At 50.7% G+C, this 16,489-nt stretch overlaps 1 protein-coding gene and 1 pseudogene across 1 annotated transcript in view; one reads left to right on the top strand and one right to left on the bottom strand.

Moving 5' to 3' along the window:
* The first annotated feature begins 5,673 nt into the window (after positions 1-5,673).
* KIF3C (kinesin family member 3C) overlaps positions 5,674-16,489 on the top strand; it is a 37,926-nt gene continuing 27,110 nt past the window's right edge. Inside the window, exon 1 of the mRNA XM_069494540.1 lies at positions 5,674-7,805. Coding sequence (XP_069350641.1) covers positions 6,267-7,805 — 1,539 coding nt within the window. The 5' untranslated portion in view covers positions 5,674-6,266. The remainder of the gene's footprint in view (positions 7,806-16,489) is intronic.
* LOC138399415 (large ribosomal subunit protein mL46 pseudogene) lies at positions 12,004-12,801 on the bottom strand (annotated as a pseudogene).

The raw sequence follows: 16,489 nt of genomic DNA on the forward strand, positions 1-16,489 counted from the left end.
GGAACAAGAAACTTAAGTATAGCAAAGTAGAAGGAATCTAGTTGAGGAGACAGGACATATTCATATTCATAGATTGACGAATCGCACCTTAGGGAATGCAGACACTAATTGCACGTAGTAAAATTGCCACGGAAGGTAAGGAAAGGAAGAGACCCTTGAGGACTGGAAGAGGCAGCAACGTCTTTACTGAGGAGGCAGGAGTTGAAGTGGGTGTTGAAGGAAGAAGGTGGGGTTAGTCCAGGTTGGAGGCGGATTGAGGGCTGAGCCTGAGGGCTCAGGACAGAGTGGTGGGAAAAACACCCTCTTTGGAGTGGGAGAAATTGGGCTCAAGTCCCAGTGCTGCTGGGAGGATTAGATAAAACATCTGGACTGGGCACGGTGGCTCACACCTGTAATCCTAGCACTCTGGGTGGCCAAGGTGGGAGGATTGCTTGAGGTCAGGAGTTCGAGACCAGCCTGAGCAAGAACAAGACCCCGACTCTTCTAAAAATAGAAAAAAATTAGCCAGGCAACTGAAAATAGAAAAAAAGAATTAGCTGGGTGTGATGGTGTGCACCTGTAGTCCCAGCTACTTGGGAGGCTGAGGCAGGAGGATCACTTGAGCCCAGGAGTTTGAGGTTGCTGTGAGCTGGGCTGTCACGGCACTCTAGCCAGGCAACAGAGAGAGACTCTGTATCTAAATAAATAAGTAAATAAATAAAAATCTGTGATCCACCTATTTGGTGCTCAATAAAGGAGAGCTACCATGAAATGTTCTTTTTTAATATCCAGATTTTTTAAATTTTCAGATTTTTCTATTCTTATTTATTTATTTTGGTTGACAAACTCAATTCACCAGAAATTACAGCAAAGACCACAAAAAATAAGCCGTAGGAGAAAAAGGAGCAATTAGATATCTAGGCTTAGACACATTTTGGGGGACAGTTCAGTTAGACAATCTCATAGTGATTGACAACCCAGAAACTTGGAGCGCATCCAGTAATTTTGTCACATGGTTATGTCTCCCTCTGCTGGTAGAACTTGGTTTGCAGGGTAAATCCTGAATTACTTGCACCTGATCATTCGTAGGCCCCAGGGTTACTAAAGCGTGAACTCTGTCTTCTTTGTGTAGTCTTCCCTGGCTGTTACTGGACCCACACTGGAAAAAGATGCTGGTACAGGAATCACATGGAAAAAAAGAACTTATCAAAGGAAATGCAGCAAAGGAGCTTCTTCCCTCTACCAACCCAGCAATGTACACAGTGAGGCTGTCATTCAAACCAGGACTGGGAAGCAACTGATCTACAACTTACCTCCATGGTAAGCTCACTCCATGACACAGGGGAAAGACTACCAGGCTTGTATGTCTGGGGTCTGTAGAGTAACTATGCCACTTTGTGGCCAGGTTTCCTTCCATATTCACTTAATCAGTCTGAAGCTGGGGGGCCTCCTTATAGGAATATTAATATTTTCCTCCTTTTTGGGATTGATATGAGGATCAAGTGAGTAAATAAATGTGATAATACTTTATTAAGTGTAAATCACTCTACAAATAAAGGGCCTATTACTGTCACTTCTTTGTTTCACCACTGCATTTTCTTGCCCTGATGGTCTTTGAACATTCATTCATTTGCTCAGCAACCAATATTAACTACCTAGAGTGTATACAGTACCATGCTAGGGATGGGGGAAGGAGACACAAAGGCAAAAATCACAGCTCCTGTCTCCAGGGGACACACATTATGGTGAGGGAGACAGACTCAGTTAACCATAGGACAAGTCAGACTATGATAAGTACAATGAGAGTAGTTGAACAGTTAGCTATAGAACCATGAGGACAGGAAAGATTAATGCCGGTAGAGTCAGGGGAGTCAAAGGAGTCTTCCCAGAAGAGGTGACATTCATACAGGGTTTTAATTTATTTTTAAAAATATTTATTAATCACCTATTATGTGCCAGAAACTGGGCTACTCATTGTGGGTACAAAAATGAATGAAACAGACATTTTATAGAGAACATTTCTGTTCTTCATAGAACAACAGGGGAGGTGGAGAAATAATTATTTAATTACAATTATGCTAAAGTTCTAGAAGGGAAGTACAAGGAACATTGAGAACATATTACAGAGGGACATGACCCAGGTGGGGAAATGAACAAAGGTATCCTTAGGCTGTGACATTCAAGCTGAGATCGGAATGAGGAGGAGGTATCTAGGCAAAGACAGTGAGGATAAATATTCTAGTAGCAGAAAGAGAATGTATAGAGGCCCTGTGGAAGGAAGTTGGAAGGGAGCTGAAGAAGGTAATTATAACTAGAACCCAGGGAGCAAGGTGGAGAGTGGCATGAGACCTAACAGGAGGTGTGGGCAAGTACTCAATCGTGCAGGGCCAGGGGGCTGCATTAATGATTTGACTTGACTTTAATAGCAGTAAGAAGCATCAGAAGGCTATAAGCATGGGATGACATGATCAGACATGAGTTTTTAGAAGATTGCTTTGTAAAGAATGAATGGGCAGGACAAGAGAAGACACAGGGAAGCCAGATTGGGGACTACAGTGAGAGGCCAGGTCAGAGAAGATGATGGCTTGGTCACAATAGCAGCTATGGAAATGGAAAAGAAAGGAAGAAATTGATAGACCTGAGAGATACGTAGGAAGCTGAGTTGACAGGATTTGGTGTTTGAATGAATATATCGGGGGTGGGGGGGGGAGGGAAGTGCTATTTACAGAGGCAGGGACAGTTTCAGAGGAGCAAGTTTGGAGGGGAGAATAATGAGTTCAGTGTGAACAAGTACAATTCCACGTGCCTGGAGAGCCAGCCAAGTGGCTACATCCATTAGAGAATTGGGTGTGTAGGTTTGGAACTCAGAAGAGAAGTCTGAACTGTAGAAACAAATTTAAAAATTATTTAGACAAGAATTGAAGCCATAAGCTGTGGTGACACTAGAGGGTGGCATTGGAAGAAAAGAGGGCTTAGGATCAAGCCTTAGTGAACTCTAACATTTAATGTCGGGGTTGCGGAGGAGCAACTTGTTAAGGAGACTGAATTTAAGCAACTAGAATCTCATAGGAGCTGTAGGAGGTAGTGAAGAAAAGTGTGGAGTCATGGAAGCCATGGGAAGCCAGAGTTTCATAAAGAATGGAGAAGTAGATTATGTCAAATGCTCTTATTGGAAAGGACCCACTAAAGTTGGCACCGTGGAACTCACTGATGTCCTTAGTAAGAGGGATATCTCCTTCGTGGTGGGAGTAGAAGCCACAGAGCTCGAGCTTTGGAATGAATAGAAGGTGAGGCTGTGTAGATAGGAACAAAGTTAGGAGGACATTTTGAGCAGAGGTGCAGCATGAGCACCAAAAACAAGGGTGTGTTTGGGGGATCTTGTAAGCAAATCAGTGTCTGAGACTTGCATGTGTGAAAGGGAGGAAGAATGGCTGAAGATGATGCTGAAAAGGGTGACATAGAATGTGGACAGCCTTGAATATAAAGGACAAAGGGAGGAAAAATACTATTTAAGTGCCTTCTGTGTCTTAGGAGTATTTGCATATATTATCTCACTTAATCCTCATGCAAACCCTGTAAGTAAGGTAAGCATTCTTATCCTCATTTATCCTGCTGAGAAAATAACCATTTAGGGATGTTAAATAATTTATTCAGGGTCACACATCTTGTAAGCAATGGAATTCCAATGTCCCTCCCATACAGGAGGACCTGGCCAATGCCTTGCCAAGCAGTGACATCCAGTGGGGAGGCCATGGTGAGGATCCCTTTTATCCAGCACTCTAGTGTCAGATGTGTTAGCCCAAGTAGAGAAAGGGTGTTCAAAAACCAAAGCCAAGTGCAACAAGAAAGTGGTTTAAGAACTAAATGGTCCATCCAAAAGTCAGGTTGTCAGAGCCAAGAGAGGTTAGTCTACAAAGCCAAAACTCCGCCCAGTGATTGGTCCAAAAGCCAAGTTAATCACAAGTGGTGGAGCTTGATCAGGGAGAGGGTGGAGGAAGGCCAGGAACTTTCAGAAGTGGGCAAGCTCTCAGCTTAGCCTCAAGCCTCTAGTCTAGCTGACATTCAAGTCCTTGAGACTTGGAGATGGGAAAGAGGTAAGGAGACAGGTTTTGTAGAGCTGAAAAATGAAACCATTAGGTCTTCTAGAGGATAAGATGCTTGGAAATGTTTTGTGGAAAGACTGTTCTGGAGCCTCTGTGATGAAGGGCCTCGAGGTGTCAGATAACAGCATCTGCTCGATCTGGACGTCACATGGAGAGTAAGGACAGCTTGGGCTCCGGCCACAGACTCAACTCTTCTTTGCAGAATCGACCATGGATAGGACTCTGGTTTGGTCCTTGGACTGGTGGAATTATACTGGATTTGTATCCTAGAGGGAAAAACATGAAGACCCCCTAGAGGAACGCCCAGCACAGACCTCTTGTATCCAGGGTACTCAGGAAGCAGGAGTGTCAGGCAATGCGAGCTGGGCCCCCAGCAGGTATTAAGGGCTTGTTGTTGGCACAATACTTCATGAGTCATCGTTTCGTTTGAGCCTCCCAACCAGGCCATGAAGTAGGTATTATTTCTCTCCCCAGCTCCAATTTTTTTAAACAAATGAGGAAACCAAGGCTGGGACATGGTAAGTAACTGCTCAAAGTCACACTGTTGGATGGAGATCAGAACTGGAACTTGAATCCAGGTTTTAGCTTATGCAAATTCTGTGCCTTTTTCTGGTATTAAAAAAAGAAAAAAACTGGTCAAGGAAGGCTTCACAGAGGAAGAGGTGCTTGAACTACCCAACCAGCAAGGCACCAAGTACAAGGGTGACAGGGCCTCTGGGCAAAAGCACAGAGATGCAACACAGCAAGGCCAGTTCAGGAAACAAAACATGGTTTCCACGAATAGAATGTGCGCTCCTTGAGGACAAGAAGGATGCAGCTCCTTCAGCTGCTGAATGCTGTCTCATTCAGCAGACACTGGATGACTGCAGGATGGATGTGTGGAGCACAGATTCGCTATAGAGGAGTAGCTGGGAAGTCAGGGAGGGAGAGGCATTCACACAACACGGAAGGCGGCGGAGGGGCCACGGTGCTGAGAGAATCAGCTGGAAGGTGGTTCCAGCAGACAGAAGAGGAAGGCCAGAAGGAAACCAGGGTAGGGAGAGGAAAGAAACGTTTGGGAATTAGGCTCCCCGGAGGCCTGGCGACACCCTGAAGGGGAGGGGTGACGTGCACCCATCTGCAGGCAGAAAGGCAGGGGCAGGGGGGAGACCGAGGATGGTGGCTGTGGAGGGAACAAGCGCGGGTGGTGCAACCTCAGCAGTCACTTGAGGGGCTGCACGCCGGCGAGGGAGGGGCCTCCCGGACCGGAGGGCTGGAGGAGGCATCAGCAACCTGCCAGAACCCAGTTAACAAAGGCAGGACTACAACTCCCAGCATGCTCGGGCCCGGTGGGGTGACGGCGGGCGGTGGCTGCGCTGCACCCGGCCGGTGGGCGCGGGACCCGGGTCGGCACCGGAGCGTGTCATCCACAGCGGTCGGCGGGGCGCGGGCGGGCGATGCACCCCTGTCCCCCGCGCGCGGGCCGCGCCCGGCTCGCGTCTCCCGCCCCGCGGCCCCGCCCCTTGCCCCACCCCAGCCGGGAGGCTTAGCTGGGGCCGCAGCGCGGCGGCAACATCACTCTCGCCGCCGCTGCTCCGCCCCATCCCCTTCTGTTTTTCTCTCTCATTCTCCGGTGGTGGCGGCGAGGAAGGCGGAGGCAGAGGCAGCAGCAGCCGCGCTGGCTGCAATGAATGATCCCCCAGCTGGGGGGGAGGACTCCAGGTGAGCCTCTGCCCTCGGGAGGGTCGGGACCCCCGGCCGCCCAGGACCGGCAGCCCCGCTATGGATCCCTAGAGGAAGGAGGAGGAGGAGGAGGAGAAGACAGCTCCGCCGCCCACCCCCATCCCATTTTCCTCTTCCTTTATCTCATTGTTGCCGGAGCTGTTTACGGCAGCGCTCCCTCTGCCCCAGCATGGGGCGGGCTCCGGGCACTGCCAGTCGGCAGGCGCTGCTCCCGCGACTGCCGGGGGATTCTGCCTAATCCTACCTCCCCAGCTGGTGCAGCGAGGACCGGACAGCGGTGGAGGCCCGGACTGCAGCAGCGGCGGGGCCACCTCCCAGCATCCCCACCCTAGGAGGCTGCATGCGGATTGAAGAGCGGCGCCTGGGGGCTGGGCCGGTCCGCTGATCCCCACCTAGGGAGCAGGAGAGCAGGACCGCCCCGGCTGCGGAGGGGGTCGGGGGCAGCAAGGGCAGCGCAGCAAGATGGCCAGTAAGACCAAGGCCAGCGAGGCCCTAAAGGTGGTGGCCCGGTGCCGCCCCCTCAACAGGAAAGAGGAGGCTGCTGGTCATGAGCAGATCCTGACCATGGACGTGAAACTGGGCCAGGTGACCCTGCGGAACCCCCGCGCAGCCCCGGGGGAACTGCCCAAGACCTTCACCTTTGACGCCGTGTATGATGCCAGCTCCAAGCAGGCAGACCTGTATGATGAAACCGTGAGGCCCCTGATAGACTCGGTGCTTCAGGGCTTCAATGGCACAGTGTTCGCCTATGGCCAAACGGGCACTGGCAAGACCTATACCATGCAGGGGACCTGGGTGGAGCCTGAGCTGCGCGGCGTCATCCCCAACGCCTTTGAGCACATCTTCACCCACATCTCCCGCTCCCAGAACCAGCAGTACCTGGTCCGGGCCTCCTACTTGGAGATCTACCAGGAAGAGATTCGAGACCTGCTCTCCAAGGAGCCAGGCAAGAGGCTAGAGCTGAAGGAGAACCCCGAGACAGGTGTCTACATTAAGGACCTCTCCTCCTTCGTCACCAAGAATGTCAAGGAGATCGAGCATGTGATGAACCTGGGGAACCAGACCCGGGCAGTGGGCAGCACCCACATGAACGAGCTCAGCTCCCGCTCCCATGCCATCTTTGTCATCACCGTGGAGTGCAGTGAGCGTGGCTCTGATGGCCAGGAACACATCCGTGTGGGCAAGCTCAACCTAGTGGACCTGGCCGGCAGTGAAAGGCAGAACAAGGCAGGCCCCAACACAGCTGGAGGGACTGCCACACAATCCACGGGTGGTGGCAGTGGTGGTGGTGGTGGCAGCAGTGGCGGAGAGAGGCCTAAGGAAGCCTCCAAAATCAACCTCTCACTGTCGGCCCTGGGCAATGTGATTGCTGCTCTGGCGGGCAACAGGAGCACCCACATCCCCTACCGGGACTCCAAGCTGACCCGGCTGCTCCAGGACTCTCTGGGGGGGAATGCCAAGACCATCATGGTGGCCACACTGGGGCCAGCTTCTCACAGCTACGATGAGAGCCTCTCCACCCTGCGCTTTGCCAACCGAGCCAAGAATATCAAGAACAAGCCCCGGGTGAATGAGGACCCCAAGGACACGCTGCTGCGGGAATTCCAAGAGGAGATCGCCCGCCTGAAGGCCCAGCTGGAGAAAAAGGGGATGCTGGGGAAACGGCCCCGGAGGAAGAGCAGCCGCAGGAAGAAGGCCGTGTCAGCCCCGCCAGGGTACCCCGAGGGGCCCGTGATTGAGGCCTGGGTGGCTGAAGAGGAGGATGACAACAACAACAACCACCACCCACCCCAGCCCATCCTGGAGTCAGCCTTGGATAAGAACATGGAGAATTACCTGCAGGAACAGAAGGAGCGGCTGGAGGAGGAGAAGGCGGCCATCCAGGACGACCGCAGCCTGGTGAGCGAGGAGAAGCAGAAGCTGCTGGAAGAGAAGGAGAAGATGCTGGAGGACCTGCGGCGGGAGCAGCAGGCCACAGAGCTGCTTGCGGCCAAGTACAAGGTAAGGCCCCAGAGCAGCCAGGGCACTTGAGAGGTTCCCGCAGGGATCCGGGCTGGGGGGCTCTTTTTGGAGGGTCTGTGACCTGGCCTGAAGTGGGGTGTCCTCCTTCAGCACTGCACACTGCCCTCCTGCCAGATGTGCCCCTGGAGCAGCCAGGCAAATTGCTGTGATGTAGGATTGCCAGGCACACGCACATGCACACATGTACGTGTGCACACACGCACACATGAAGCAAAGTGGGCAGGCATTCTCTCAAGCCAATGAGCTTGGGGTGGTCTGACCTGCTGCTGTCAGTCCCTGCTGGTGGCCCCAGGATCGGTCAGGTCCATGGGATTGGCCGGCAGGATGTCAGCCTTTCTGGAGTGTGGGCTCTTGCATCTGCACGGCCTCCTCCCCCTGGAGACTTCCTCCCTCTGCAGCATCTTCAAAGGTCACGTTGTTTAATAATATCTGGAGAGCACTTCAGTTTACACAATGCCCCACATACGTGATCTCACTTGACCTTTACAGTAGCCAGCCAGGGTAGTGGTTCTTAAATGCCCATTTTACAGGTGAGGAGCTAAGGCTCAGAGAAGTGACATGACCAAGGTTCCATCCTACAGAGTGGCAGCGCTGAACTGAAGCCCTCAGACCTCATCCTCTTTCAGTTCTTAGGTGACAAGGTGGGACCATGAATGGATGCTGCTTCCTGTGAAAACGGTCCCCTGGGCCCGCATAGTGCAGGGCCCACTGCCTGCCATCTTCAGGAAGGAGATTCGGGGGTCACGCAGGAGCTGGGGTGGAAAAGGCACCAGGCTCTATACCAGAGATCTCGGGTCTAGGGCTGGCTAGTCCATAGCTTACTGAGTGACCTTGAGTGAGTTGCTTTCCCCTTTTCTCAGGCCTCAGCTTACCTTTTTGTAAAATAGAGTGTTGACCTGGGTGATCTGTGAGGCTCTACCAGTCTGACAATTCCATGACCTGTATTAAGCTGAGAATAGAACCAACTGGCTCCCACACCCAGGCCTCATCCCAGTAATATCCAGTTCTCCATTGCCCTGAGAGGTGTCAGGACCTCAGCATCCTGCCTGAGCTCTTCTCTTCCCCTCCAGGCCCTAAATGGGGGTAAACTACAGAGGCCCCCGCCTGGCCAGTCACAGACCTATTAACGTTCAGTGCTGCAGATGCCACAACTCAATGTTCCAGGCATTTCCAGGTCCCTGGAGCCTTCAACACTGGAGCTTGAAAGAAGGACACAGGAAACCATGGGCTTGCTGGGAGAGCAAAACATTATCATTTCTTATTCCTTCTCAGGAGTGTGGGCTTCAGAGCCGGGAAGCCCAGCCTACGGCCACCAGAATTGTGACAGATGAGCTGTATGCCATTGTCTGTGTTTTGGGAATATGCTGCTGCACCAGGCGCTCTGGCCTTACTTACTAAATATTTAATCCACTTATATGAGCCCAGCAAGGGTTCTGCTGAGCTGCTCCCTCAAGGAAAGGATCAGGGGCCTGGCACCATTAGGGCCACCCTGGGAGAAGCAGGGTGTCAAGGGTAGGGCAGTTGGACTCGCCCTCCCAGAGAGGGAGGGAATCCAGGCAGTCTGGTGTTTTCCACTGGGAAATCTTACCTGGTCAATCTGTCATTTATTTCACTACCTAGCCCTGCCTCTCCCTTAAAGCTGGGAGGCTGGAAGGCTGGGAAGGGAAGAGCGTGCACAAGCACACTTCAGCTGCTTGAGGAAATGGGTACAAGGGTTTTCAGTATTGGGAACTGACTGGCTCCTCTCAGTAAGATTCTGGGATCGAAGGTAATGTGGGGCACAGATAATAGGACAATCAAGAGATCAGAGTGGCCAACGCCAGAATTCTTGCACCAGGGGTGTAGCCCAGGCAAAACCCCAGTCTTAGAGCTGGCAGGGGCCTTGGAAAACTGTGGCCCCAACTTGCCCAGGGCCGCAAGGTGAGTTGAGGAGAGACCAGATTTTTATACACGGCCCAGCCTCTTTCTATTGCATCAGTCCTGATGTTAACTGTGCTACTTGGTAATCAGAGTAATTCATTTTTATAGAACACTTTGACATCTTAATCTCATTAGTCCTCCCAACAACCCCAAGAGATGGGTATTATTATTTCCATTTGACAGTTATGAAAACCAGGGCTGGAGAGGTGGAGTGACTGTTTTATCTTACTTATAGGATAAGTAGCAGAGCCAGGACTACAACCCAGGTCTTCCGATGCCCCCAGACCTGTGCTCTTTCCAAGTCATCACAGATTCCTCCGTGTGTGTTCACTGTGTGACTCAGGGCAAAGGCCTTTGCCCCTCTAGGCCTTGGGTTGCCATTTGCCTAATGAGGAGGAGAAGCCTGACATAGCTCCCTGGGGAGTGGGTGACACGGTCACTATGTGCCAAGCTTTCAAATATAAGCAGTGGGGGAGGGGCGCCTGGGAAATTCCAGGAGGGGAATGATTCTGTATCCTGTGACATCCTGTCACACCCCGCCCAAGACAGTCAGCGGCCAGCCAGCCCAGAAGGGAGCCTCGAGAGAGGACCCAACCTTCCCACAACCCACAAGGCACCACCTGGTTCAGCGTTGGATGTTTCTGGGATGGTGGAAACAATTTGAGGGCTCTCAAGAGACCCAGAGGATAGAAAGAGGAGAAGCTTGTGAGAGAGAACAATCCCAGTCCTGCCTGTGTCCCAGGGTTGTGCTGAAGATTGAACGAGACCATCAGCACGAGGGCATTGGAAACAAGTTGAAAGCACCAAATAAATGGAGGACATTAGCAGCCACAGGGTGGCTCCTGTCTGCCAGGCTGGGGTCTGGTGATCTCCAGGACTGACAGCTTTGTTGTTAGCTTTGTTCCCTCTTTACCCTGCCATCCCAGCTGCCTGGCCAGGACCCTGTGGCTGCCAGGAGCTGAGCCGGGCAGGAAAGATCTAGGTGATCTCAGAAGGCAGGAGCTTGGGTCTCTCCTAGAAATTAGCCCAGCTTTTGCTCCCCATCTGCGACTCACCTCACTCCTGTCCCCACTTTCTGAGCTATGGCATCAACGCCACTTCCTGCTCCCCCTCCTTTCTCTTCTTCCAATGCATGCCACCCTCTGGGGGCAACTAAGTGGTAATTGACACGACCCAGTGCCCTCATTCACTCTCTCTGACTCATCTTATGTCTGTCTCGCCTGCCCTCCCTGCCTGCCACCTCCTAGGCTCTGGGTTCTCTTTGTTCTCCCCTTGCTGTGTACAAACACCATGCCTGTCTCCTTGGAATCTCCTTTCATCTCTCCTTTCGTCCTTACTGTGGGCCTTAGGGGATGTCAGGGTGTGCGAATGTGTGAGGGTTCGTGATTGTGATCAGTGAGTGCCCTGGTTATCATTAACACTAGTGATCCATACTTAGGTGGTGTCTGGGGGAGCGAGGGTGCGTGTGGTGGGGGGGGTGCAGAGGGGCTTGATAGTGTACTAGGCCTGTTAGGTGGGAGGAATGGGTAACATCACAGACCCACAATGCACAGTGAAAACTCAAACGTTTGCGCACAACGCACATTGTGTGATGAGGACTGGTGATTGTGTGTACATTGGTTGGGAAAAGGCCCACTTTACTCAAATGTAATCATGCCATGAATTTTTTTTAAATGACTGCTTTAATTTTGAAATTAATTTTTTTGAGGGATTGCACTAGATGATTTCTTAAGCTGTGATTCTAGCTACTGAGAGGGAGAGGAGAGCATTTGCGGGAGGCAAAGTCTTCGGAAGACACAAAATGCAGGCTCGAATTGAAGACAGGTGGAAATGACACCATGGGATGTGATCCCCAATGAAAAGGCCTGGAGGGAGAAGAGCTGGGGTCTTGGCTAGAGCCCACCCTCTCTGTGGTGAGTGCAGGAAAGAGACCCTGCAGAAGCAGCCCCAAAGCCAGAGGGTTGAGGTCACTGCGGAGCATTGATTTCTTACTGTCCCCTTTGTGAGTTCCTCTTCCTGCCCCCTCTCAGCGTGGGATTAACTATAAATGCAAGACAGAGAGTGTCAAGCCTGAGAAACAACAGTAATAGCAATGCTAATGATTTCCTTTTTTGAGACTAACACAATAAAAGGCTTGTTTATTTCTCAGAATTTACTTTGCTGTTAGATACTACCTGCAAATGTGGGGCAATCACACATGTTCTGGAGGCCCTAATCCCAGACTTTTCTAAGCATTGTCTACAGGCACCTCACTCCATCAAAGGTCCCAAAGAAATCTCCTAACCTGGGCAAGATATTTTTGGTTTCAAATAGTCTCCCAGCTCCTCCTTACTGATCCGCACGTGATGGCCCTTTTTCCCAGCCTGGGAACAGTTGCCAGTTAGTAGTGCTACTTTAAAGAAGAATACTTTGGCCCTAAGGTTACTCTCTGTCTGCATTGCCTGGGGGAACTTGAACTTGTAGTGCCAACAGGGTGCATTTCCTAGGAACTTGGCTTCCATGTGTGGCCAGGGTTTGCTCAGCTATTCCTCGAAGGGTCTCCCCAGGCTGCCACTCTGCCTGGGGCAGCATCCAAACATCCTGGTCTCCAAGCTTCTCTCTGATCAATGGGGTAAGGTTCCTGTCTAGCTTCCTGTGCAGTGAAGTTCGGTCATTCTTTTTATCAGCTTCTGTTATGTGAGCTCCAGGGTTGAGCTGTAGAAATGTCTGCTCCCAAATATCTTCCCAATCTTGCACCAGCAATATATCCTGTTCATCTTCTTCTTCATCACAGAAGTCAGCCTTCTTTCTTGCAAGCCACTTTCATCCAGAGCACGAAGTTCATGGTCTGAGTACAGGCTTTTCTCTATCTCGACCTGCTATAGCAAAGCCACTATCTCTTCCTGCAATGCGGTCAATGGCTTGGAGACTAGCGGTGGACACTGCAGGCACAGTGTGCTCAACAGGTGCCGTGGGATCCTTTGTTTGAGGGTGTGGCTGCAAGGGCCAGGCTGTGAGAACCCAGGCTGCCCGCCTAGAGCCTCTCAAACCTCCGCCAGCCTCCTGCCACCCCTAACAGAGTCAGTAATAATGTTTACTGAACCCTAGCTTTGTACCAAGTGCTATGCTATATACAGATTATCTCATTCAATCCACACAAGCACCCTCCAAGAAAGGTTATTGTTCCTATTTTATAGATGAGCACACCAAGATCCACTGAGGTGAAGTAGCTCTCCCGAGGCTACATGGTGTATATATGGTAGAACTATTTAAACTCAGGTTGGTTTGGCACAAAATTTGATGCTCTTTTCTGCTTAAATAATTAGCAATATCAGATTGGGAACTAGTTGCTGGAGCAGTGTGAAAAATGATAGGGGATATTGTAGACGTGTTGCATTTGAGGTGACAGAGTCCAGTGGGCAGCTGGAGACGGGCTGACGGAGTTTAGAATCAAGCCCGACACTAGAAATGGAGACTGGGGCTCATCTTTAGGAGAGGGCTGGGATGAGACCCACAGCCCTCTGTTCTCGGCCCCCTTTCCTTCTGTGTGAGCGACTCCCAGGTCCAGGTCTCCTGTCCTGGTTTCTCTGCCGCCCCTGTTATATAGGGCTGTGTGCAGGCCACGGCACCAGAGTCAGGCGGGTCTCAGACTTGCTAGGTCTGAGACCTCTGTGTGCCAGTTTCCTCAGCTATAAAGTGGGATGGTAACAGCACCTACGTTCTAGTGCTTAAACAAGATAGTCGGGCAGTCCCTGCACATAAGTGTTCAGTAAATAGTTATTGTTACTGTTATCTCCAACTGCCATGTTTTCACTTGGCCACCTCCCTGATATGTCATACACGTCACGTGTCAGCCTGGCACTCAGGGCCCGTCAGAGTGTGGCTGTAATGTATCTCTTCCGTCTTGCCTGCCTTAGCAAGTCACTCCAATAGGAGAACCCGCAGCCAGCTGGTTGCTCCATCCTTTGAACCCAGCACGTGCTTCCCTGCCCTTGTGCTAGTTGCACCGGTTTTGTGTCCTGGATTGTCCCTGGTGACCAGGGAGTGGGAATTACAGAAGCAGGTTAAGCTGGATATAAAGATCTTTTTAACAGTTAGAATTGGGCTGCTGCAAGAAGTAATGGGTGGCCTTGGTGGTGACAGTTTCATGGGTGTATACTTGTCCCCAAACTCATCTAGTTGTATACATTAAATATGACAGCTTTTTACATGTCAGCGTTGCCTCACTAAAGTAATAGGCTCCCATCCCTGGAAGTGTTCAAGGAGAGACTGTATGTCAGCGGTGCTCTAAGGGGTCGATGTGTCAGAAAAGCCATTAAACTAGATGGTCTTTAAAACTCCTTTCTCGGCCAGGCACGGTGGCTCACGCCTGTAATCCTAGCACTCTAGGAGGCCAAGGCTGGAGGATCGCTTGAGCTCAGGAGTTTGAGACCAGCCTGAGCAAGAGTGAGACTCTGTCTCTACCAAAAAGAAATTTTAAAAAACCCAGCCAGGTGCTGCAGTGCATGCCTGTAGTCCCAGCTACCCTGGAGGCTGAGGCAGAAGAATCTCTTAGAGCCCAGGAGTTGGAGGTTGCTGTGAGCTACAGTGACGCCACTGCACTCTACTCAGGGTGGCAGAGTGAGACTCTGCCTCAACAAAAACAAAAAAGGAAAATTTATTTTATTTTATTTTATTTTTTGAGACAGAGTCTCACTCTGTTGCCCAGGCTGGAGTGCTGTGGCGTCAGCCTAGCCCACAGCAACCTCAAACTCCTGGGCTCAAGCCATCCTCCTGCCTCAGCCTCTCGAGTAGCTGAGACTACAGGCATGTGCCACCATGCCTGGATAATTTTTTTTTCTATATATGTTTTTAGTTGTCCATATAATTTCTTTCTATTTTTAGTAGAGATGGGGTCTCGCTCTTGCTCAGGCTGGTCTCGAACTCCTGAGCTCAAACGATCCACCCGGCTCGGCCTCCCAGAGTGCTAGGATTACAGGCGTGAGCCACCATGCCCGGCCAAGGAAAATTTTTTAAAAATTAAGAAAAAAATCCTTTCTCTTAAAAGTTTAAAATAGCATTTTTATAGCAAAATATAAAATGTTCAGTTCATCTTTTTTAAAATTAAGATCAGAGGGCTTAAAATTTAATGTGGTATGAATTCAGCCAATAATAAATATTTTTCAGTTCTCTATCATGGCCAGTTAAAGAAGAGTTAAAGGCAGTGAGAAGAAAGGAATAGAGGAAGAGAGAGAATATGGGGGAAAGACAGCAGAGAAATAGAGTGGGACAATGAAGGGGGGAAAGAGAGAGAGGCAGGGAGGAAGAAGGAGAGAGGATGGGTAAAGGGGTGGACTGCAGGGTTTCTGGGGAGAAGAAACCCCAGCTGGGAGCACAAGTGCTATAGAGGAGGGTTCTTTAAATACTCAGTATCATTCCACTGTCCTGATGTTGATGTTACTCTTCAAACAGGGCTGTACCCAGTCTCCAGAGACCCCCCAGTGACCTAGGGAGTGTCTGCATTCCCAAAGCTGGACTGGTTCCGTCTGTATGTCCCCAAGGACACCAGCCCCATGCCGAACATTCGGATTTATGGGGCTAGGTGATCAGGGGGCTGTGTGCACCCTCCTCCCCATCCCATCTGAGTGCTCCATGATCAGACCTTGAGAGAACAAGTGATCCATGCCCCAGGCATCTAGTTTGGGCATCTAGGTCATAGTCCATGGCCCCTCGGTATGGGTGGGAGCAGTGACTTGTATTCCTTCTCATCCCTTGTGGGTGTAGTCAGTTAACAAAACTGTCATGTGCTGGGGGCATTTTGTAACATGAAGATTGGGTCAGTGGGAAGTATCTAGGACTAATGCGTTTCTGTCTGAGAGTCTGGGCTTCAAGTTGTGTTGAGACTTAGCAGGCCTTTTGGTCTGGTGTTGGGTTTCTCATGCTGGGTGTTGGCTGGAAGCGCGTATTGTCATATTGCCCTTAGTCACTTCCAGCCCCTGGATAGCACGAGATTGGATGAAGTGGCTCTGATAATGTTCTCATTGTGCTCTGAAGACTAGGAGGAGAGGCCTGGAATTCAGACAGAGAGGACCACTTTTCTTCTGCCTGTGCCCTGCCAGCCCACTGTGCCTGGCCAGTCTGGGGCACCTCTTCTGGACCTGCCAAACCAGGTGGCATGTCTGAGTAGATAAGTCAATAGTCCCCTTCCCACAGATCCAGCTTTGCAGCTGCGGGGCTGTGCTCAGAGCTTGTAGGGCACCCACACTTGCAGTGTGGTGTTATCTCGAATTTTTAATATTGTGAGAAATTCCTGGGCATTAACTCCTGCTCAGACTAAAGAGTTACTTTCTAGTTGTCTCGCTTTCCTCCCAGGTGCATTCAACGGAAGAGTACCAGGCCCTGGGTGGGGCTGTGTCTAAAGCATTAGCTGATGGACCTGCAGGCTTTCCCCTTTCTTCAGGTGGGCCTGCGGGAAAATGACAACAATGACAGCAGTAATAATGGTGGCTCCCATGCTCTGTGCATGCTAATGCCAAGCGCTCTGATGTGTTCTTTATGTGCATTGTTTTATTTAATCCTCATGATAACACCATAAAGTAGTTCTATTTTAATCTATATGTGACAAATGAGGATAATGAGGCATATTAAGGAATGAACAAGACAAGGTCACACGTTCAGGAATTGGTAGGGCCAGAATTATGAGCCTGTGTCCGCCTGACTCCATAGCCCACGATTGTCACCTCCGCACTGTAATGCCAGCTCAGAAAGGAAGGATTTATGCCAGA

Source organism: Eulemur rufifrons, chromosome 19 (genome assembly GCF_041146395.1).
Source record: "Eulemur rufifrons isolate Redbay chromosome 19, OSU_ERuf_1, whole genome shotgun sequence".
NCBI lineage: Eukaryota > Metazoa > Chordata > Mammalia > Primates > Lemuridae > Eulemur > Eulemur rufifrons.